Source organism: Puma concolor, chromosome E2, assembly GCF_028749965.1.
Source record: "Puma concolor isolate L17-30 chromosome E2, mPumCon1.1.hap2, whole genome shotgun sequence".
NCBI classification, from domain to species: Eukaryota; Metazoa; Chordata; class Mammalia; order Carnivora; family Felidae; genus Puma; species Puma concolor.
In genome coordinates, this window is record NC_141681.1 from 14,801,112 (window position 1) to 14,825,742 (window position 24,631).

At 41.8% G+C, this 24,631-nt stretch overlaps 1 protein-coding gene and 1 long non-coding RNA gene across 2 annotated transcripts in view; one reads left to right on the forward strand and one right to left on the reverse strand.

Moving 5' to 3' along the window:
* LOC147573394 (uncharacterized) overlaps positions 1 to 24,631 on the reverse strand; it is a 40,555-nt gene that overhangs the window by 3,702 nt on the left and 12,222 nt on the right. The window lies entirely within an intron of this gene.
* On the forward strand, positions 2,774 to 14,001 carry CHST4 (carbohydrate sulfotransferase 4). Its single transcript, XM_025920816.2, has 2 exons — positions 2,774 to 3,094; positions 12,096 to 14,001. The coding sequence occupies exon 2, from the start codon at positions 12,111 to 12,113 to the stop codon at positions 13,245 to 13,247; it is 1,137 nt and encodes a 378-aa protein (XP_025776601.1). The 5' UTR covers positions 2,774 to 3,094; positions 12,096 to 12,110; the 3' UTR covers positions 13,248 to 14,001.

A 24,631-nucleotide genomic window follows, 5' to 3' on the forward strand; every position in this document is an offset into this window, starting at 1 on the left:
TATAGCAGCACTATCCACAATAGCCAAAGTATGGAAACAGCCCAAATGTCCATCGATGGATGAATGGATAAAGAAGATGTGGTGTATATATACAATGGAGTATTACTCGACAATCAAAAAGAATGAAATCCTGCCATTTGCAACTACGTGGGTGGAACTGGAAGTTATTATGCTAAGTGAAATTAGTCAGTCAGAGAAAGACAAAAATCATATGACTTCACTCATATGAGGACTTTAAGAGACAAAACAGAGGAACATTAAGGGAAGGGAAACAAAAAAAAAAAAAAAAGGGAAGGGAAACAAAAATAATATAAAAACAGGGAGGGGGACAAAACAGGAGACTCATAAATATGGAGAACAAACTGAGGGTTACTGGAGGGGTTGTGGGAAGCCGGGATGGGCTAAATGGGTAAGGGGCACTAAGGAATCTACTCCTGAAATCACTGTTGCACTACATGCTAACTAATTTGGATGTAAATTTAAAAAAAAATTTAAATAAAATTTTAAAAATTAATTAATTAATTAACATTTTGTAATACCAAAAAAAAAAAAAAAAAGAAGAAGAAGAAGAAATTCTATTTCCGTAACAGTTACAGGATGATTCAAATTATCTAACTTATGCTGGATGAACTGTAGTACCTTATGCTTTTTAGGGAATAGTCCATTTTATGTAAGTTGTCAAATATATGTGTGAAGAGTTTTTCACAGTATTCTCTTTACCCTTTTAATGTCTTCAGGGTCTATAATCAAGTTCCCTGTTAAATTTTTGCTATTAGTAATTTGTGTTTTATCTCTTCTTTGTCAACCTTGCAAGAAGTTTATCAAATACATTGATCTTTATGAAGAAAAAAAAAAAAAGAATATACAGTCATAGCTCCAAACTACAAACATTTCAGATGTCCATTAACAAGACCATGGACAAATAATGGTATATTCACACACAGAATGTTACAAGGATAATAAAAACAAATTTTTAAACTGTAACTCTATGAAACAACATGACGAATTTTACAAGGATAATATGAAATGAAAACAGCAAAGTTCAAAACTGATTCTATTTACATAAAGGTCAAAACAGAGAAATTATAATTGTCTTGTTTAAGATGATAAAGTACAAGGAAAAGCAAGGAACCACTCAGTGTAAGTAACTGAGTAACTAAGGTGGGGCGAGACTATGGGAGGCGGGGGACACTGAAACAGCTCTGACAAGGTCCTGGTTTTGTTTTGTTTTGAAGTGGTAGTTCCTATTTATATTACTTCTTAAATTGTACCTTCATGCCCTTATTATAATTTCATAATATAAAATGTTTTTCAATAAAGAAAAGGGAAAACAAGCACAAATCTATACTTTCCAATGTGATCTCAATTATAGAGATTTCTGCATGCATGGGGGAGAAAAGATCAACAGTGGTTTTCTCTGGGCAGCAAAATGTAAAGGGATCTATATTGTTTTCCTTAGAGATTTCGTATTTTTCAAATTTTTAATAATGAACAGTACTACTTTTATAATAAGAATAGGGGCGACCGGGTCACTCAATATGTTAAGCATCTGACTTCCCCCTCAGGTCTTGATCTCATGGTTCATGGGTGTGAGCCCCGCCTCTGGCTCTGTGCTGACAGAGCCTGGAGCCTGCTTCAGATTCTGTCTCCCTTTCTCTCTGCCCCTCCCCCGCTCACACTGTGTCTCTCCCTCTCTCTCAAAAATAAATAAACATTAAAAAAAAAAAAAGAATAAAAAGCAAAACCATCAACCGCTCAGTTCTGGCTCTTCAATTTACATCTCAGCATGGAATCACTTTGAGAAAGAAAAATTTCTCTTCTCCTTTCCAGGGAGAAATTGGGAGAGAGGGAGAGTCACACAATTAAAATCCTACTACTACAGGTTGGTCATCTGTGTCAATGACGAGGCCTTGGGTAGCTCACTCAATGGAAATCAGCAAAGATACTTCCTAGATTATCCTAGAACTCCTATAACTCCCTGCCTGTTCTTTCAAAGTCTAGAAAATGAGCCAGAAACTGAGCAAGAAGAAAGAGGTATTGGGATTAACTACCACTTTTTAACTCATCATTGTCATAACATTAATTAACGTTGCAGGCATTAATCCTACCCTAACATTCACAAGAATTCAATAAAGTAGATACATATTTGACACTGATATTCTAGGGCTCAGAGGGGTGGAAGGACTTAGCCAGATGTCTGAATGCATTTCAGTGGCATTTTGGCCATGTTACTTGAGTTTTCTCATCTATTGTTTACACTCACAAAAATCATGTAAAATAGTTCAGAGTAGTTGTGTGATTTGCCCAAGGACACACAGCTATCAAGAAGCTATAATTTTTAATAACTTGTTTCTTTTTGTCTTGAGGGGGTAATATTTTTCCTGTACCCCAACTAAATGCCAATACATCTATGTTCTCCCATACTTTTAGTTATGACATCTAGGTAATTATCTAATTATAATCTCCTGTAAGAAGCAATGAAGATGTTGAACATGACACAGAGGCTGCAAAAATGTTATGTCCCTAAATCCAGTGGAGTGAGCAGGCAGGTACAATCCAGAAATAGCATTCAAGTTTTCTCTTTTTTTTTTGCAACAGAGATGAGATTAAGGTATAAGAGTAAGGTTTAAGATTTTGTGGGTTAGTAATTGTCTGATTCCCCTATCGACCTCATCTCTCAGGTCTCCAGGGTTCGCTCTTCTTTTTCTACTTTGCCCTAAGGGAGTTAACCTTCGCAGCTGCCTTCAAGGACCCTACTTTCCGGCTCCCAGTCCTGAGGAGAACGCTTCCTCCTTGGCTTCTCCCGGCAAACCTCGAGCAGAATCTCCCAGCCCTTGAGTCTTCTCAGGGTTAAAGCTGCTAAATATCAAGGCTACCCAGGAGTGAGTGCTTTCTCAACACCGTCTTGGAAGGTGGGTCACTATTTTGGCAGAAGGGAGAGGGCAGTGGAATTCGTTCTGAGTAGGGACGGTTACGCAAAATGCAAGGAGGAAGAGGAAGCTGATAGGGGAATTGGTGAGTCAGAAGAGAAAAGGACGACTTGGCTAGCAGTGAGCCTCCCTAAAGCGGTGGAGAAGCCTAAGCCATTATCAAGGTAAGAAGAGAGTTTTCTCTGGATCACCTCCACAGCAGAGCCACTGTCCTGGGGCTCCTGGAGCGGAGTATCAGAAAACCTCCGACAGCTTTGCTGGGGATTTTAATGGCAATGGGAGAAGAGGGGGTTGTGGAGGGAGGCTAAATCAGAATCACCTGGAAAATCTCCTCGAAAAAGCACAAGCTGCTTGCCAGCACCTTCCTCAACCCCACGCAGCTCCATTCCTGAAAGGATCTGGAAAAGCCTAGAATGCCAGTAGGGCTGTCCTGATAGATGTTTTGTAGATGGTCCCCTAATGCATCTAACTTGTTCAGATCCTGGCTTCTGAGCTCAAGTTTCTATACTTCCTGTGGCTTCTCTGATCAGGTGCTGGAGCGTGGCAGGCAGGAGGTTCAGAGAGCTGTAGATTTTCTCTAGCTCAAGTGAGGTGTGATGTGATAATTGAAAGCTCTCAGACCTGAGACTCAAAAGACCTGGGGTCTGATTCAGGTAGAGCTATTTCCACCATGGAGTCAATCAATTAAAGTTCAGCTTACTTATTCTGAAAAATAGGTGTGTGGCTTATCACTGTCCTGTATATCTAGCTGGATTGTTGACAAATGGGGTTTCAAAGTTCTGGAGTGCTACTATTCAGATGTAAAATAGGATTAAGTTAATAAGATTAAGTTATGAAGCCAGCACATCAGCCAGAGTAGAAGAGACTTGTGTCTTGTTTGGACTCAGACAAGTCTAGAACTTCTAGTTGGAATTGAAACACATTTATATGTGCCAAATAAAAATATCTTGCCCCATCTTCCTTACCCGGATCAATTAGGGCATCTCAAACAGGAAAAACTACTCTACAAATGTTCGTCATTCAGTCATCACTCAGTAGATGTTTCTTGAGTGCCTACTATGTCCGGACACTACTGTTGGCACTGGAGTCACAGCAATGGTGAGGACCCGGGTCCAGACCTCTTTGTACTTTAGTCTGGTTAGTGTTTGTTATTATAAGGTCACCTTGCCTAGGTGCTTACCTCCATGGTTTTCCTGGGTTTATGGCTATATGTGTGGATGCCACTTTCCCCAAGCCAGCTCTCATCTCTCGGTTTGTGAAAATATTTCATGCCATCTTTAATTTCGGGTTATGGGAGCATAATCTCACAGGGGAATCTAAGTTAGGAATGTGCCAATGGGTGGAATCCAGGGCTCTTAAATTGCCATCTGTTAATTTTTTCCTCAGAATTCTTCATTTTGTTTCTAAAAGGCTACACAGTACCCATTTGGGGGTTATCCACTATTCGGCCCTCTGGAATCAGGCTGAGGTCATCCACCCTGGCGCTTCATGGTCCCTGAGCCTGACATGGGTGCTCCCTCTTGGGGGACAGTGATGGTAGGATGTGATGAGGGTTTTCTCCTTTTTTTTCTTCTTTGCCTGGGCTAGTTAGACAAGAGAAGTAGTCTGAGTGGTCTCATGCTCTCCAATATAGTTTTTATTTCTTCTTAAAAAATTTTTTTTTGTGGGCGCAGCTGGGTGGCTCAGTTGATTGAGCATCCAACTTCTGCTCAGGTCATGATTTCACTGTTTGTAGGTTCAAGCCCCGCATCAGGCTCTGTGCTGACAGCTCAGAGGCTGGAGTCTGCTTCGGATTCTGTGTCTCCCTCTCTCTCTGCCCCTCCCATCCTTGCTCTCTCTCTCTCTCTCTCAATCAAAAATAAAATAAAACATTAAAAAATTTTTTTTTAATTTTTTTAATGTTCTTTTTTTTTTTTAATGTTTATTTATTTTTGAGACAGAGAAAGACAGAGTGTGAGCAGGGGAGGGGCAGAGAAAGAGGGAGACACAGAATCCAAAGCAGGTTCCAGGCTCTGAGCTGTCAGCACAGAGCCCGATGCAGGGCTTGAACCCACGGATTGTGAGATCACGACCTGAGCCGAAGTCGGATGCTTAACTGACTGAGCCACCCAGGTGCCCCATTAATGTTCATTTATTTTTGGTAAATTTGAGCAGGCCCTGTGCTGACAGCAGGGAGCCTGATGTGGGGCTCAAACACATGAACTGTGAGGTCATGATCTGAGCCAAAGTTGGAGGCTTAGCCACCCAGGCACCTCAGGTTTTATTCCTTATTAATAAATATTTTTAAAAAATAATGTTCATGAGGGGCACCTGGGTGGCTCCATCAGTTGGGTGTCTGACTCCCTCACGTCATGATCTTGTGATGATCTCGTGATTCGGTTCATGAGTTCGAGCCCCACATTGGGCTCTGAACTGTCAGCACCAAGTGTCTCCCTCTCTCTCTCTGCCCCTCCCCCACTCATGCTCTCTCAAAAATAAATAAACTTTTATTTTTTATTTTTTTTCAATATATGAAATTTATTGTCAAATTGGTTTCCATACAACGCCCAGTGCTCATCCCAAAATGTGCCCTCCTCAATAGCCATCACCCACCCTTCCCTCCCTCCCACCTCCCATCAACCCTCAGTTCTCAGTTTTTAAGAGTCTCTTCTTATGCTTTGGCTCTCTGCCACTCTAACCTCTTTTTTTTTTTTCCTTCCCCTCCCCCATGGGTTTCTGTTAAGTTTCTCAGGATCCACATAAGAGTGAAAACATATGGTATCTGTCTTTCTCTGAATAAATTTTTAAAAATTAAAAAAAAACTAATGTTTATAATTTTTTTCTAGTTTTCATTAATACACATTCAGTGTAGAAACTACTTTTTTTTGGAGTAAGGTTAACTGTACCATATTATCAAACCTATGCCTCTGACTTTCTTAATATCTTGCTCCATGTAATTGAGGTAGTATTGGTTCTGTGCTCAATACTCAATGGAATCACCTACACTTTATTTTATTATTTTTTGTATTTCACCTAAATTTCAGTAACTGATACTAAAGAGACATCTGTGTGCATTTTAAAGGACAAGTTTCTCTCAGTGAATCCCACTCAGTTATCTGCTCTCCAGCAATGACTATGCCTCACCCCATATGCAACTATTATTTATTCAACAAGTGTTTAAAGAGCCTTAAGCAGTTATAAGTTTCATGTACCTGTAAATAAGATAAGATATACCATTTACCCTTAAGTTACAGCGGCCCAGTGGGAGAGACATTCACCTACAGTTATTTAAAGTGAGAGATGGATGGTACTGGAAAGTTTGGGGAACAACTAAATCTCAGGAAGAAGGGCTTCTAAATAACAAGGCAACTTTGAAAGACCTGAAAGTAAAGTATGGAGCCTCATGTGCCAAAAAGGAGGGGACTGACGGGGGGTCAGAGATCAGATCATGAAGGACTCTGGGGTACAAGACTTGGGGATTTTGATTTATTCCTATATGTACTGGAAAGTTATTGAAGGATTTCAAGGAGAGGAGTGATAGATTTGTGCTTTAAAATGATAGTTTTTGGCAGCAGTGGATGATGGAGAATAGAAACAGAAGACAGAGGCTACTTACTATCAAAGACCAGGCTAGCGATGAGCAGACCTCAGATTCTGACAACAGCAAGGGTGGAATTTGAGAAACTGAACAGCCAGGAAAGAACACTTGGAAAGGTGGACTAGGGTCTCTGGAATGGAGAGATCTCATGCCATACACTTCTCACAAATGCCTACCAGCTCCAAGGACTACAGAAGAGGTTGGTACAGGACAGTGGGGGAGAGGCGGTGGTTAGATTAGAGATTGCCATAAAAAACTTGAATTGCCCTTTCTTCATGGAGCCATATCTGCTCACTTCTCCCAGGCCCTCAAGCCATCTCTACGGCTGATTACAGTCTCTGCAGAAATGAGCTTTGCCTACAGTATTCCCTGGCTGTCCTGGCTAGACCCAACACAGTGACAAGAGATGGGACTCACTCTATGAAAGCATATTTTCTTTCTGGCCAGGGTGAGTGCTCATGGTAAAAAAAAAAAAAAAAAAAAAAAAAAAAAAGGAGAGAACAGAATCAAAGGGTTTCCATGGGAATTCCTGAGAACCATGGATAACTAAAGCCTGGGGACAACTGGGGACAGAGTTAGAAGCCCTGGCTCCAGCTCTGAGAGAGAATGGGCATGAGGCCAGGAGCTACTGGCAGGCAAGGAGGACTCAGGGCCATTGATCCCACTCAGGATACTGAGTTGGCCCAAAGCCAGCATGGGGGAGAGACAGTATTAACTTTGAAAAGTCTACATCCCTAATGCTTAGGAGATGCTAGCTTTTTCTTGAGTTGATTATAGGCCCTAGAGGCTCTGCATATAACTTTCTATCAGTTTCCTTATAAGTGTGCATGGGTCAAATTCTTCCCTTCTTTACTTTTTGTCTCTTTTGCTGTGCTGTTTCCTATCTTTTTTCCAATTTTCCTTCATACTCACATTACCTCTGGGAGAAGATATCTTGCTAACGTCATTTCCTCAGTCTTTGGGGGTGGGGGCAGACGGGGGCATTCTTGGCCATTATTAATAATAGCCTAGTTTTTAATCATTTCTTCTTGGGCTCAAGTTTAAAACACCTAAGCGTATATCTTAGCTGGTCCTGTTATAACCTTCAGGGCCAATAAAGGAATTACTGCTGATTGACATTTCCCTGGCATATAGCACGGTGATTTGGGCCATGAAGGAGACATGATCTTCACCGGATCCTTCTGGCACACAAGGAGGAAATATACTGTTGTAATGAATGGAAGAGAAGAGTTTCTGTGCCCCTGCCACACAAGGTTTGGCTTGGGTAAATACGCACTTCCCAGAAGGTTCAGGGGACTTCCAAGGGAAGCCCACGTGCTGGCAAAGCACGCTCCATCTCTTCAGGAAGCAAGTTATAAACTTCAAGAGTCACATTTGTGGCTGTCCAATTCCTCCTCTAAAATCTACCCTCTAGAATCTCTGCAGCTCTGGATATACAGGATGGTTTATGATCAGTATGAAGGTCATCTGGGTGACAGATATCAAAGCTATACACTTCCATATTTTTTGACTCCACAATCCCATTTCTGGGGATTTAGCTTACATACACATGTAATGATGTATGAACATAAAGGTCACTACTGAAGTTTTTGAAATGACAAAAAAAGCTGGGAACAATCCAAAAGCCTAACCGCAAGGAAACTAGTTAAATAAATCGTGGTACATGCATATAACAGAAATCTATGTAGTGGTAAAAAGGAATGAGGAAATGCTTTATGTGCTACCATGGAAAGTTCAGCAAAACATAAAGTTTATAAAGCAAGGTGTGGAGGGACGCCTGGGTGGCTCAGTCAGTTAAGCATCCAACTTCAGCTCAGGTCATGATTTCACAGTTTGTGGATTTGAGCCCAGCTTCCGGCTCTGTGCTGACAGCTCAGGGCCTGGAGCCTGCTTTGGATTCTATGTCTCCTTCCCTTGCTCTGTGCTCCTCCCCTGCTCATGCTCTGTTTTTCTCTGGCTCAAAAATGAATAAACGTTAAAAAAAATTTTTTTAAAGCAAGGTGTGTATAACTTGCTACTTTTTCTGTTATAAAGGGGAGGAGGGGAATTAAGACTACATATACATGTGCAAAGACAAAAAATGAACCCAGTTGCTACCTGGGGGCAAGTTGGGAAATCGGCAGATAGGGGACGTGTATTGGAAGTAGACTTTCACGGTACAGTAATGACAAAACACCAGCTGGTAGATTAATCCTAGCTTTGAGCAGGGGCGCTTGGGTGGCTCCATTAGTTGAGTGTCTGACTTCAGCTCAGGTCACCATCTCACAGTTTGTGAGTTTGAGCCCCATGTCAGGCTCTGTGCTGACAGCTCAGTATAATGAGTTACCATCTTAAGAATTCAAAAGAAAGAATTGTAGATTTCTTTGCTGCCACTTGAAACTTTTGCAAAAGAAAGCTCCTGGATGGCTCTGTCCGTTAAGCATCTGACTGTCAATTTTAAGTCAGGTCAAGATCTCAGGTCGTGGGGTGCCTGGGTGGCTCAGTCGGTTGAGTGTTCGACTTCGGTTCAGGTCATAATCTCACGGTTTGTGGGTTCAAGCCCCGTGTCGGGCTCTGTGTCGACAACTTGGAGCCTGATGCCTGCTTCGGATTCTGTGTCTCCCTCTCCCTCTGCCCCTCTGCTGCTCACGCTCTGTCTCTCTCTCAAATAAGTAAACATTAAAAAAAAAAATTAAAAAAAAAATCCTATCCATGAGCAGAAAAGAGGTTACTGATGCAGCAACTGGTAAAATTCTTAGGTGTTCTTTCCCCCAGGAAAATACTGTGACCCATTGTCAAGGTATGTCATTACCCCTGTTCACAAAGAGCTCTAGCTGTTTTCTAATTTATGACTATAGGCTTCATCCACAGACACAGATGCTTGTCATAGTATTTCCCCTTGCTGTTAAAGACTTGGACTAGGACAGGCTCCGGCTGGCAAGCACCCGCCTTATTGCTCTCCTGCATGCGGAATTGTAGGAAGCCTTCTTTTAAATTCTAAGTCTGTGGATTTAATGTCCATGATAATGATACTTCTTAAAACAGTTTGAACCATGTGATTATTGCTTATTAAAAACTTTTTTAAAATTAGGGATAAGACCTGTCACCAGGAAACCAGCAAACCCTAAATCCAGCTCCAATTACTGTTTAGAAATACATTTTCTTTGTTAAAACTGGAAGGCAGAATATCTTAGGTATGTAGTGATATGTAAATTAGCACCTTGTGGGTGCCTGGCTGGCTCAGTCTGTGGAGTAAGCAACTCTTGACCTCAGGGTTGTGAGTTTGAGTCCCACATTGGGTATAGAGATTATTTAAAAATATAATCTTTGGGGTGCCTGGGTAGCTCAGTCAGTTGGGTGTCTAACTCTTGATTTTGGCTCAGGTCGTTATCTCACAGTTTATGGGCTCAAGCCCTGGGTTGGGCTCTGTGCTGACAGTGAGGAGCCTGCTTGGGATTCTATCTCTCTCTGCCCCTTCTCTGCTCACACTTGCTCTCTCTCTCTCAAAAATAAACATTAAACAAACAAAATTTAATAAATAACCTTTAAAAAAATAAAAATAAAAATAAAAATTTAAAAAAACAAAAATTAGTACCTTGCTACTATTAATATTTTACACTATGTGAAATAGCTATTCTATCTCTCAATAGTTATTTATGCTAGGAAGCCACCCAAAATGATGATCCAGATTCATCTTAACCCATAACACTAACATATATATGTTATATAAAAATAATGTTATATATATTATTATATATAAAATTATAAAATATATGTTATATAAAATATATAAACATATTTTATATATGTTACATATAAATATATAAACATATATGTTATATATGTTATATAAAATTATAAAATATGTTATATAAAAATAAAAATTATATATAATTATATATATAAGTATATATAATATATATTATATAATTATATATATTTTATATTATATAATTATATATAATATTTTATATTATATATATTTTATATATATAAAATTTATATATATTATATATATGTATATATAAATATATATACAATTAAAAATTATATATATAAAATATAAAATTATATATATATAATTTTTATTTTTTTTTAGAGAGTGAGTGTGTGCACACAAGAGGGGCAGAGGTATCTTAAGTAGGCTCCACACTCAGCACAGAGCCTGACATGGGGCTCATTCCCATGACCCTGGGATCATGACCTGAGCCAAAATCAAGAGTTGGGCGCTCAACCAGCTAAGCCACCCACCTGGGCACTCCCATGGTCTTTTCATACAAAGTGAGCCTTGATTATAAAGGGATTAAGTTGAGGGTTGCCACCAGTATATATGAGCCTTAGTGTGAATTACTAAGTGGAACTAATTTCTCTAGATATTTAACATCTAACAGCTGGAAAATCATCCTGACATTCTTATTCTGTTGGACTAAGATACTTTACTGTCACCTACCAGAACATTGTTTTTTAAAGTTTACTTATTCATTTTGAGAGGCTGAGAGAGAACAGGGGAGGGGCAGAGAGAGAGAATCTCAAGCAGGCTCTGTGTTGTAAGTGCATAGCCCAACAAGGGGCTCAATCCCACAAACTATGAGATCATGACCTGAGCCAAAATCAAGAGTAGGACACTTAACCGACTGAGCCATCCAGGTGTCCCTCAGAGTTTTAAAGATTTTTTTTTATTTTTAAATAATTTTAAATAATAATTTTAAATAATAAATATCTTAAAGTTCTAATGAGATGGCATTCCCTAGGGTTGTACAGTATACAACCTGGCAATCTATACTGAGTAGCCCTGATTAGGTTGTGTCAAGCAGTTAAATATTCCCCCAAGCAGCAGCACAGTGGCTAACAGGTCATGGCTCTTAGGTTGGCTTGCCACAACTTCCATAGGGTTGGCTATTAAAGAGACAACACTTCGAGACATATAGATTCAGATGTAAGGTCAGCATTGGGTCACTTCCTTATGTCCGTAGTCCCACAGGATGAGACCAAGCCAGAGGGGATCAGATGACAGGTGCCATGGACACTTGGCTCTGCCACTGAGGAGACAACTCCAAGCTCAAGCCAAGCACTTTTATAGCCTGCAACCATATTGTTCAGGGGATTGAAAGTCCTGTGCTTGCTTGAGATGAAGGAAGGTAATGAGAAATGGCCTATGGCAACCTCCCTCAAGATAGGGGAGGTGGGTGAGGTAATTCTTCATAAGTCAGCTGATCTCCCTTAGTTTCAGAAGGACATTTAACCAAAACTTGGGTCAGACTATGGTTAAGCTTTACCTAAGTGGCCTGTGTAGAGACATGCGTATCACCAAGGTGCCAGGGTGGAACTGTTCCTCTACGTTGATGAAATATGACTGAGCTCAGTCATTTTTGGTAGGTCACTGGAAAAGAAAGACCATCAGGGAGGAAGTAAAGAGCCTATGATAAATAGAACTTACTGACACACTAACTGCAAGGGACAGGGATTGATTCAGAGAAGGATCTGTGCAGTTGGTTGTTAGAAATTTCCAGCACTCTAGCTGCTCCTTGCTCAGGGTTAGGGAATAAAAGCAGATGGAAGGCAGACACCAAAACAGAAGCCTAACACAGCCCTTCTGCTTGTTCCTTAAGGTCCTCCACTTCAGCATGATGCTGCCAAAAAAAATGAGGCCACTGCTGTTCCTGGTTTCCCAGATGGCCATCTTTGCTCTATTATTCCATCTATATGGCCACAACTTCAACTCCCTGTCCACGAAGGAGGAGCCCAAGCCCATGCATGTGCTGGTCCTGTCTTCCTGGCGCTCTGGCTCCTCTTTTGTGGGACAGCTTTTTGGGCAGCACCCGGATGTCTTCTACCTGATGGAACCTGCCTGGCACATCTGGATGACCTTCACAGAGAGCACTGCCTGGAGGCTGCATATGGCGGCCAGGGATCTGATACGTGCCATTTTTCTGTGTGACATGAGTGTCTTTGATGCCTACATGAAACCTGGTCCTCGGAGACAGTCCAGTCTCTTCCAGTGGGAGGGCAGCCGGGCCCTGTGTTCCCCGCCTGCCTGCAATGTGTTCTCGCGGGATATGATCATACCTCAGGCTCACTGCAAACTTCTGTGCAGTAAACAGCCTTTTGAGGTGGTAGAGAAGGCCTGTCGCTCCTATAGCCACGTGGTGCTCAAGGAGGTACGCTTCTTCAATCTGCAAGTGCTCTACCCACTGCTGAGAGACCCTTCCCTCAATCTGCACATCGTACACCTGGTGCGGGACCCCCGGGCAGTGTTCCGTTCTCGAGAACACACCACAGAGGAACTCATGACTGACAGCCGCATTGTGATGGGGCAGCAGGGGGAGAAACTCAAGAAGGAGGACCAGCCCTACTATGTGATGCAGGTCATCTGCCAAAGCCAGATGGAGATCTACAAGGCTGTGCAGTCCTTGCCCACAGCTCTGAGGCAACGCTACATGCTCATACGCTATGAGGACCTGGTCCGGGACCCCCTTGGCCGTACTGACCAAATGTATAAATTTGTGGGGTTGAAATTCTTGCCCCAGCTCCAGACCTGGGTGTACAACAGCACTCGAGGCAAGGGCATGGGTAGTCATGCCTTCCACACGAATGCCAGGAATGCCCTCAACGTCTCTCAGGCCTGGCGCTGGACCTTGCCTTATGCAAAGGTTTCTCGACTTCAAAAAGTCTGCAATGATACCATGACTTTGCTGGGCTACCACCTTGTCAGATCTGAGCAAGAGCAGAGAAACCTGTCACTGGATCTTCTGTCTACCTAGACCCTCTCCAAGTAAGTCTGCCAAGAGGGTTGAGGAGACTCTGTCCCCACTTGGCACCAGCCTCAGCCACATTAACTGAAGTCTTCTGAGCCTTAATTACATTTCTATCAGTGTACATGTGAGCATGGGTTGTGTCCACACATGTTCAAGCTAGGAGATCTCTGTCTCTACTCATGCCAAGAAGAGATTCAGGAACCTATATGAGCAGCACATTACACTGCTGAAAAAGAAGTATCGCCTTTCTTCTCTTCTTGGCCCTCCTATCTGTGTATACCTCAAAGACTTTGGGGCCTGGGGCCCTATTTGACACCACACAGTATCAGTGGAGTAAATCCATAAACTTCTCTGTCCCCAGCGGGACAGGAAAACCAGTGAAATGGGTCTTCTGCCAAAGAGCCCACCAGAATATTCCACAGGGATATGAACTCTGAGCCCATGGAGCTTCTGGTGGATTCAAAAACGGAACAGAGAACAGGGTTGGATGCTTACTGGTGAGGCTGGCCATCACAGCTATCAGTTGTCACAAATACAAAGATCTCTGCACAACAAACAGAGTGAGCTCTTAAACTCATGGTGTGGCTGGGCCCCCTGTGGACATCATTTCCCCTCAGTGTTTTCCTATCACCTAGAAGATTTTGACTTGTGAAGCTGCCATCTGTTAACACTAAAATTCCAAATAGGATTCTGGTTGGAGTTTCCCCTTTTATGCTCTGTACTTACTTAGTAATAAACACTAATTCTTATAGAATCCTAACCTGATAGCACAAACATCTTTATAGATTTTTAAAAATACTTTTTCTATTATCTATTACCCACACATTAAAAAAAATGCTAAGACAGTGTTCGGTGTCAGATGATAAATTGAGTCTAAACTGATCAATACTGACCATCACATTATGTTCTTACGAATCTGTTGCTGGGGCACCTGGGTGGCTCAGTCAGTTGATCGTCCATCTCTTGATTTCAGTTCAGGTCATGATCTCATTGTTTGTGCGATCGAGCCCTGTGTCAAGATTCCCCTATTTGGGATTCTCTCTCTCCCTCTCTCTCTGCCCTTCTTCTCATACACACACTCTCTCTCAAAATAAATAAGATAGACTTAAAAAAAAAAAAAAAAGAATCTGTAGAAAGTAGACAATCAGCAACTAAGCCAGACTCTCATTCTTGTGCAGGGTGTGAGTTGCAATAATATTGTATATATCACATATATCACTCAAGGGTCTGGGCAAAGGGTTTCCTTCCTTCCTTCCTTCCTTCCTTCCTTCCTTCCTTCCTCCCTCCCTCCCTCCCTCCCTTCTTCCCATTTATTTTTTTTTTAATTTTTTTTTTCAACATTTATTTATTTTTGGGACAGAGAGAGACAGAGCATGAACGGGGGAGGGGCAGAGAGAGAGGGAGACACAGAATCGGAAACAGGCTCCAGGCTCCGAGCCATCAGCCCAGAGCCTGACGCGGGGCTCGAACTCACGGACCGCGAGATCGTGACCTGGCTGAAGTCGGACGCCCAACCGACTGCGCCACCCAGGCGCCCCCTTTTTATTTTTTGAGAGAGAGAATGAGAGAGGGAAGCGGGGCTCATCCAAAGCAGGGCTTGAGCTCACCCAAACAAAGGGTTCTTTAATGTGATCCTCAGCCAGATGACCTCAGGTCTAGGATAGCTGGCGCTTTTCACCTCTTCCTGGTCACCTGTCCACATAACAGAGGTTGTTTCTCCCAGTCTTTGCAGCACCCCCTGGTCTAGTTATGCATCAGAATCTACTGTTAGACATTCATTTTGCTATGCCCCACCTGAGATCTGCTGGAATTGGAATCTGTCACAGTGGAGGCTGGGCTTTTGTATGTTGATCAAGCAACCCTGGTGATTCTTTCATGGCCAGCCTGGCAAGACCACACCCTGCACGGAGCAGCAGCACTGTTTGCCTTCCTGCTCCAAGACAGATGTCTTTTCAGCATATGCCAAGTATCCATGTTGCGTACTTTTGACATTGGTACTGTCCTCAAGTTGGAAGGAATAGGAAAAAGGTCTGTATCTGTCTGGAACTCCAGGGATCTCGGAGTCCTGACTTGTTTAAATTTCACCTTGGCCAAATCTGAAAGATACCATCATTTCATCTTTCCTTTTTTCCCACTCCCCCTTTGGACATGGTCCTCAGTCCATAAAGTGTGCCCGATGTCAGATGGAAATTCTCACACTTGATTCTGCCGAGAAGCTCTCAGGCTGTGGTAGCACTGGTGACATGGGAGTAGCTACCCTTGCCAGCTGGATCTGGCAAAGTTCAATGACATGTGGCTCTAATGGAGTGAATTTATTCTAACATCCAAACCTAACCCACTCTAGGCACTCCTTAAGAGCCTAGGATCTCCCAAGCAAATGCTACTTGCCTCTACAAACCTTCCAAAACTGTGAAAGAGTGAAATTTCTCTAGCACTGGAAATAAGTCCAGAGCAGTAGGTTATGGTGCAAACAGAGTGAAGATCATTGGCAGGGAGCAGGGGAAGACAGCAATAGACTCAACCACCTCTGGTTTCCCCTTTGAAATTCCAGCCTCCACCTGAATTGTCTTAAAGTTAACAACTTCCTTAGGAACCACTTCTGTGGGATGCTGGAGTACAGAGCTGATTGCTTTTCCTTCTCCCAAGGAATCGTTATGTTCTCATGAGTGCATGGGCTCCAGAACCATGCTGCCTGGGTAACCCTACCAGCTGGGTGACCGTTAACATCTCCATGCCTCAGTTCCCTCAACTGTAGGGTAGGTGGAATAATGGTGGCAGTGACTTCTGGCAACCCTTGGGAGGGCTGATGAGTTAATATATGAAACACGCTTAGCAAGCATCTGTCATGTAAGCAAGCACTCACTAAGGGGTAGTTGTGAATATCTTGATAACGACACTGGTTTTAGCCTTCTCAAGGACTATCTTCCATCATTTCTGGTAACATCCTTATTAAGGTGATGCTCAACAGCAGATCCAGAGCCCTTTATGGCGTTTCTGATCATAATGATACAATTAGATTTATAACTCTCTGATAGTCTAGTTTATGTATATCAGTTGTTTTCAACCCAAGGCAATTTTGTTTCCCAGGGGACAGTGGGTGACTTCTAGAGACATTTTTGGTTGTCAGAACCGGTGGGGTGGGGTGTTACTGGCATCTAGTGGGGAGTGGCCAGGATGCTACTACACATCCTATCGTGTACAGGAGAGCCCCCACTCCCACCCCCAACAAAAAATTCTCTGGTCCAAAATGTCAGTAGTACAGGTGTTGAGAAACTTTATTCTACATTCATCAGATGGTGAATATATACAGTATGAAGAGCCAATGACTCAAACAGATTTCTCTTCTATCCTCACTTGGTCACATTCAGTCTTGATCAAATAGTACACCCCCAGGCCAAGCATCCTGACTGGGCAGATGTCGCAACCAGGGCTCTCCTGGCACTCACTCAAATCATCTTAAAGGGAGTAAGTAGTGCAAGAGACATTATAAAAATACAGAACAGCATCACAGGGGTCTGACGAGAGGAAGTGAGCACAGGCAGGCTTCCTGAGACCAGTCATGCACTGACCAGTCTATGCCTTAACTGGTCTTGACTTCTATCCACTCTAATTCAGTCAGCTGTGGCTAGAAGAGAAGACTTCAAAGAGGCAAAACAGTCATTTAGGTCCTCGAGGAGGATGGGCAGGACAAAGGAAGCAAGGAGCAGACACTGCACTTTGACAAACGAGCTGTCTAAAATGTCTGGGAACAGAAGAATCACTCATGAATGTCAAAAAGTTCCACAGGCACTATGGTAGTTAAACCATGGTCCTCCAACCTTTTTCCCATTATCACCTCCCACTGTTGGCAAGCCTATGGCAGACATTTTTGTTCCAATCGTCCTCTACCATGAATGTCAATACCACAAATTTACTGCATATTTTTATGTAGTTTTTATGGCCCTCCAAATGGTCACAAATCACTGTAATACCTACATATTTTGCCCCCCACAAACCACGTTTTAACCCATTGGTGGCAATGGCAGCTCCACTGAGAATGCATGATCTAGACCACTGTTCCAGACACTTAGCTCCATTCCCAGCTACTATTTTCCTCACCATGTCTTCTCATTTGTCATCCCCCCAAACCATGTTCCTTGCTCTCACCAGTAAGACTTGTACCTTGCTCAACCATAATTAAATGTGATTATACAAAATAACACATATGAGAGCAACTTATAAACTGTCAGGACATATAAAAATGTTGTCTAGTAGTAGTAGTATACTAATAATACAAGTAACTCATTGCCCCCCTCCCACCAGGACTCATTCTAACCGTTGGCCTTGGCCCTGTTTGCCTTGTCACATTTCAAGGTGGTTTCTTATGGTCCTGGTAGAATAATAAGGAAGCTAGTTTATTGTTTGTTTTTTAAGTTTATGACAAGAATTAAGAACATGTGGAACACAGGCATATAGTTGCTATTTGTAAAGAATGAGGTATGTAAGGAAGTAAGCTATTATTCCACCCAAATCAAACAGGCTTAAATGGCTAACGACAGTGTAAACAAACACATTGGATGAAAGGAATAAAGGCTCCTGTACTTTCAGGTAGGGTAAGGTGAACAGAGGGGACTCCTGATTACCTGATCCATCATAAACCAAACTACGAGACCTTAAGAGATACACACATACACAGAGCATTCTAGAAGCAAATAAGCTTGAAAAAGTTGACAATATGAAATTTAACCAGATTTTTAAATGCAAGACCCTCAGAACTTCAAATATGTTCATGGGCGTATTAAGAATAAAAAAGTAGATAGTGATTCTCCCAAACTTCTTTGAACAAGGAAGTTTTTTTCCTCTATATACCTATTAACATCTGTCAGGAGACTGTTTCAAGAAAGGCCAGTCTGAAAAATACTGAGTTGTCTTCAGCAATCCCAATCCTGGAGAGCCCCAACATGCTGGGTTCTCTTTGCTTCCTCCCAACCCCCAGTGGGCAAGTGCTAAATGGAGGACATCACATGAGGGCAGTTAATTCACTGGGGTTTTATGTTTGCCCACATCAATTTATGATCACTTCAACACTCACCTGCAACCCTTTCCCCCTCAGTACAAGAACTTTCCCCCATCGTCTTCTGGCTTCATACCTTCCCCTTCTTCCCAGAGAAGAGAAAAGCCATCTGATAATGGACTTCTCAAATCTTCACTACAAACATCTAAGGTTCCCATAACATTCTGTCTTCCTTCTTTAAAGTTTTTTTTTTTTTTTTTTGAGAGAGAGAGAGAGAGAGAGAGAGAGACAGCATGAATGGGAGAGGGGCAGAGAAGAGAGAGGGAGAGAGACAATCCCAAGCAGGTTTCGCGCAGCCACTGCAGAGCCTGACATAGGGCTTGGACCCATGAAGCCACAGGAACATGACCTGAGTCGAAACCAAGAGTCGGATGCTTAACTGACTGAGCCACCCAGACGCCCCTTCTGTCTTCCTTCTTCTATTGTGTTACCAGATAGAGGTTGTTCTGTCTCCTGTTGAGTCAGCCTCCTAGTGGCCAGCCTCCCCACTATCAGAGCTTTGGATTCTATCCCCTTACCTTTTCAAGAACTGTATACTTTTAGTATTCACTCTCTCTAAACTTCTCTTCGATTGAATCCTTCTCTTTGGCTTTTTAACTTACTCAGTATACTCCCATATTGAAAAAACTCTCCCTTGTTCCCATATCATTATCCAACTACAGATCTTCCACTTAAAATGGGGTTAAATCCACCCCAGGTCAAAAATACTGGAAGTCAAAAATGCATTTAATACCCTTAATGAACTGAACACCATACCTTGGCCCAGCCTACCTTAAATAATCTCAGAACACTTACACTAACCTACAGCTGGGCAAAATTATCTCCCACAAAACCTATATTGTAATAAAGTGCTAAATATCTCATGTAATTCATTGAATACTGTATTGAAAGCAAGAAACACAGTGATTGTATGGGTAGAGATGGTTGTAAGTGTATCAGTTTTTTACCCTTGTGATGGTGTGGCTGACCAGGAGCTGTGGCTCACTGCCCCTATCCAGCATCATGACAGAACTGGACCACATATTATTAGCCTGGGATAAGATAAAAATTCAAACTGATGTTTGGTTTCCACTAAATGCATACTGTTTTAGCACCATTATAAAGTCAAAAACTCCTTAGTCACACCATTGGAAGTCAGGGACCATCTGTATTAGCCTCTCTCTCCTCACTGCACAGCCAAACTGCTCTAAAGAATAGTCTGTATTCATTAGCTTTGTTTTTCTCACCTTCTACTTCCTCCTCCACCCACTTCAATCTGGGATTTGCCCCCTTCTCTAAACCGCTCTAGTTAACAATAAAATTTAAGTTCCGTGTTACTCTTTTACTCAATGGACATTTCCAATTCTCATTTCAGCAACAAATTTGATGGAGAACTTCCTTGTTCTTGAAACACTGTACCCTAGTTTCCCTCCTCTTTCCCTGGCCACTTCTCAATTTTTTGTAGAATTATTCTCTTCTACCTAACTATTCAATGTTGGAGTTACTTAAGGCACAGCATAGCTCCTCTTCTTTTCCCACTCTATGCTTTCTCTCTAGACTATCTCATCCATGCCCATTGGTTCTTAAAAACCACCTACATATAGATGATCCACAAATATGTATATTTGATGTATATTTTCTCTGAGCTCCAGATTTGTAAATCCAGTCACCTATCCAGGTCCCTTAAACATCTCAAAAGATACCTCAGACTGAAACATGTCTAAACATCGCATTCACGATTTTCCCCTCCTCAACCCTAGACCACACCAAAGATCTTCATCCCTCCAGGGTCTTTTCCCCACTTTTTCAGCCTGTTGCGAAATCAAAAACTGTACTTTGCCTTGACTTCTTCCACCAATCAATCCCCAGTTTTCAGCCTGTTGCCAAATCAAAAAACTGTACTTTGCTCTTGACTTCTTCCACTAATCGATCCCCAACAACTGTTGATTCTACCCCATCAACATTTCTTAAGTTCTTTCATTTCTCTTTCCTTGTTCCTCCAATCATCCCCCGTTTTGTTCATGCCACCACTGTCTCCTTCCTGAACCAGTGACTGGTCTTCCTGCCTCCAAGCTTCCCACTTCCAATACAATCCAGGGGTGCCTGGGTGGCTCGGTCGTTGGGCATCCGACTTTGGCTCAGGTCATGATCTCACAGTTGATGGGTTCAAGCCCTGTGTCAGGGTCTGTGCTGACAGCTCAGAGCCTGGAACCTGCTTTGGATTGTGTGTCTCCTCTCTCTCTGCCCCTCATCTGCTCACGCTTTGTCTCTGTCTCTCAAAGTTAAATAAAAATGTTTAAAAAATTAAAAAAAAAATACAATCTACACTGTATTGAAAATTCAGAAAGTCCAAATTTTTAATATAGTTTAGATAGCCTTTTGTGATCTGGTTCTTGCATCCCTCTCTTGCCATTCCCTCTTGACTGTGCTTTCCTACCATCTCCAATTTGTAGTTCTACCAGTGTGCCACATATATGTCTAGATCTTAGATTATGCTATTTCTCCCACGTAGAGTGTGCTATTCTCTCCCACGTCCAGCTTCTCTGGCTCATTTTTTTTTTTTTTTAATTCCTTCTCAACTAAAACATTTCCTCTGGGAGTTTTTCCCAGCTTGACCCTTAGGCCTCTGTTGAGTGCCACTTGTACAAGCTTTCTACTCACAGAATTTATTACAATATAGTAAAACCATCCAATTTATGTGTTTTTGGAACTCTCTGAAAGTGGAAACTATCTTGTTTATTGTGTTATAATCAATGTGTCACACAGTTCCTGGCACATGGTAGGCTCTCATTAAATGTTTAATAAGTGAGCTTATCTGTATTATATGTAAAGGACTCATTTTCTATGTAATACTTAGAAAAAAAAGCTGGTCACAGAACCTTCTGTTCTGAGAAATATAGTGACATGTTTAGAGATTCAGATAAGAAAGTACCAACATTTAAAAGTTTCCTGTTTGAAAGAAATAAGGGAAGTTGAATCTCAAGGCCAACAGCTCAGAAGTGCTGGGTCAAGTGGAGTGGCAGGTAGGACGTGGGGGATAAAGCAGATATTCAGAAATTAAATTGACTTCTCTGGAGCTACTGGGTGGCTCAGTTATGCCTCCAGCTTTGGCTCAGGTCATGATCTCAAGGTTCATGAGTTCAAGCCCCATGTCAGGCTCTGTGCTGACAGCTCAGAGCCCAGAGCCTGCTTCAGATTCTGCATCTCCCTCTCTCTATGCCCCAACCCTGCTTGTACTCTGTGTCTCTCTGTCTCTCAAAAAATGAATAAATGTCAAACAAAAATTAAAAAAAAATTTTTTTTCAACGTTTATTTATTTTTGGGACAGAGAGAGACAGAGCATGAACGGGGGAGGGGCAGAGAGAGAGGGAGACACAGAATCGGAAACAGGCTCCAGGCTCTGAGCCATCAGCCCAGAGCCTGACGCAGGGCTCGAACTCACAGACCGTGAGATCGTGACCGGGCTGAAGTCGGACGCTTAACCGACTGCGCCACCCAGGCGCCCCTCAAACAAAAATTTAAAAAGGAAAAAGAAATTAAATTGACTTCTAATATTACTGTAGCAAGAGGAGCTTCAAATTATGCTGGTTTCTGAAGAGTCGCATGTGTTCACAGGGTGTAGCATATTATCTAATCAAGTGGAACCTGGAAGCACTTGGCAAAATCTTGCTTACTGATTGCTTTCCAACTGGCTTTTAGCCAAATATCCAAGCAGAAATATTTTTATTTTTTTAATTTTTTTTTTAACATTTATTCATTTTTGAGAGACAGAGAGAGACAGAGCATGAGCAGGGAAGGGGCAGAGAGAGAGGGAGACACAGAATCCAAAGCAGGCTCCAGGCTCTGAGCTGTCTGCACAGAGCCCGACGCAGGGCTTGAACTCATGAACTGCGAGATCATGACCTGAGCCAAAGTCGGATGCTCAACCGACTGAGCCACCCAGGCACCCCCAAGCAGAAAATTTTATAAACCTTTAGCTAGGTGGAATAATTATAAAAGAAGACTAACATTACTAAAATAAAAAATGAAAGTGGAGATATTACTACTGACTTTATAAAAATAAGGGGCGCCTGGGTGGCGCAGTCGGTTAAGCGTCCGACTTCAGCCAGGTCACGATCTCGCCGTCCGTGAGTTCGAGCCCCGCGTCAGGCTCTGGGCTGATGGCTCAGAGTCTGGAGCCTGTTTCCGATTCTGTGTCTCCCTCTCTCTCTGCCCCTCCCCCGTTCATGCTCTGTCTCTCTCTGTCCCAAAAATAAATAAACGTTGAAAAAAAAAATTTTTTTAAATAAAAATAAAAAAGATTATAAAGGAGTGCTATGAACAACCATATGCCAACAAATTAGATAACGGACAAAATGAACAAAGTCCTAGAAAGACACAAACTACCAAAACTAACTCAAAAAGAAATAAAAACTCTGAAAGACCTATAACAAGTAAAGAGATTGAATCAGTAATTTGAAACTTCCCACAAAGAAAATCCCAAACCCAAATGGCTTTACTGATAGATTCCAACAACCATTTAAAGAATTAATTTGAATCCTCTTGAACTCTTCCAAAATAAAGGAGGAAATACCTGCCAACTTGTTGTATAAGGCCACTATTATTCTGAGACGAAACCCAGAAAAACATGTTATAAAAACCCCTACTTACCAATATCTCTTACAAATATAGATGCAAATCCTCAACAAATACTAGTATCAACTGAAGCTCCACAACATGTAAGAAGGATTATACACCATGATTAAGTGGGAATTATCCCACTAATATAAGCTTGACTTTAAGAGTCTCATGCTCTACCAACTAAGCTAGCTGGGCAGTTTAAGCTTGACTTTACATCAGAAAATCAAGTAATGGGGGCACCCAAGTGGCTCAGTCAGATGAGTGTCCAACTTCAGCTCAGGTCATGATCTCATGATTCATGGGTTAGAGCCCCGCATCAGGCTCTATGCTGACATGACAGCTCAGAGCCTGGAGCCTGCTTTGGATTCTGTGTCTCCCTCTCTCTCTGCTCCTCCCCCACTCACTCTCTTGTCTCCCTCTCTCTCTCAAAAATAAAAATAAACATTAAAAAAAAGTTTAAAAAAGAAAATCAAGTAATGTAATACACCATATAAATAGAATAGAAAACAAAAATCATTTTATTATCTCAATAGATGCAAGAAAAAAAGCACTTGACAAAATCCAAAAGCATTTAATGATTAAAAATACTCAATAAACTAAGAGTAGAAGGGAGCTTCCTCAAACTGAAAAAAAGGGCATCTATTAAAAACTCACAGGGGCGCCTGGGTGGCGCAGTCGGTTAAGCGTCCGACTTCAGCCAGGTCACGATCTCGCGGTCCGTGAGTTCGAGCCCCGCGTCGGGCTCTGGGCTGATGGCTCAGAGCCTGGAGCCTGTTTCCGATTCTGTGTCTCCCTCTCTCTCTGCCCCTCCCCCATTCATGCTCTGTCTCTCTCTGTCCCAAAAATAAATAAACGTTGAAAAAAAAATTAAAAAAAAAAAAAAAACTCACAGATAGGGGCACCTGGGTGGCTCAGTCAGTTAAGCATCTGACTTCAGCTCATGTCATGATCTCATGGCTAGTGAGTTTGAGCCCGCATCAGGCTTTGTGCTGACAGCTCAGAGTCTGGAACTTGCTTCTGATTCTTTGTTTCCCTCTCTCTCTCTGCCCCTCTCCTGTTCCCTCTCTGTCTCTGTCCCTCAAAAATAAATAAACATTAAGAAAAAAACCTCACAGATAACATCAAACTTAATGGTAAAAGAACAAACCAGGAACTAGACAAAAATGTCTATTCTCACCTTTTTTATCCATCATGTATTGGAGGTGCTATGAAGGGCAACTGGGCAAGACATAAAAGGCATCCAGATTGAAAAGAAAGAAGTAAAATTATCTCTATTTTCAGATGGCATGATCTTACATATAGAAAATTCTGGGGTGTCTGGGTGGCTCATTTGATTGGGCATCCAACTCTTGATTTCATCTCAGGTCATGATCTCAGAGTCTTGGGATTGAGCACACCTCTAAGTATGGAGCCTGCTTAAGATTCTCTCTCTCTGTCTGCCCCTCTCCCCTACTTGCTCTTTCTCTAAATACAATACAATACAATACAATACAATACAATACAATACAATACAATAAAATAAAATAACTAAGAAAAAGAAAATCTTAAGGAATCCATTAAAAATATTAGGAGTAATAAAGGAGTTTAGCAAGGTTGCAAGATACAAGATCAATAAACAAACACCAATTCTATTTCTATATACTATACACAAAATGTATTATATATACACCAATTCTATTTAGTCTGTTTATTCTATCTTTACACCAATTCTATTTCTATATACTAGCAAACAATCCAA

Bases quoted from the DNA above. Each gene is read 5' to 3' on its own strand.
- CHST4 (XM_025920816.2), top strand. From the start codon at position 12,111: ATGATGCTGCCAAAAAAAATGAGGCCACTGCTGTTCCTGGTTTCCCAG.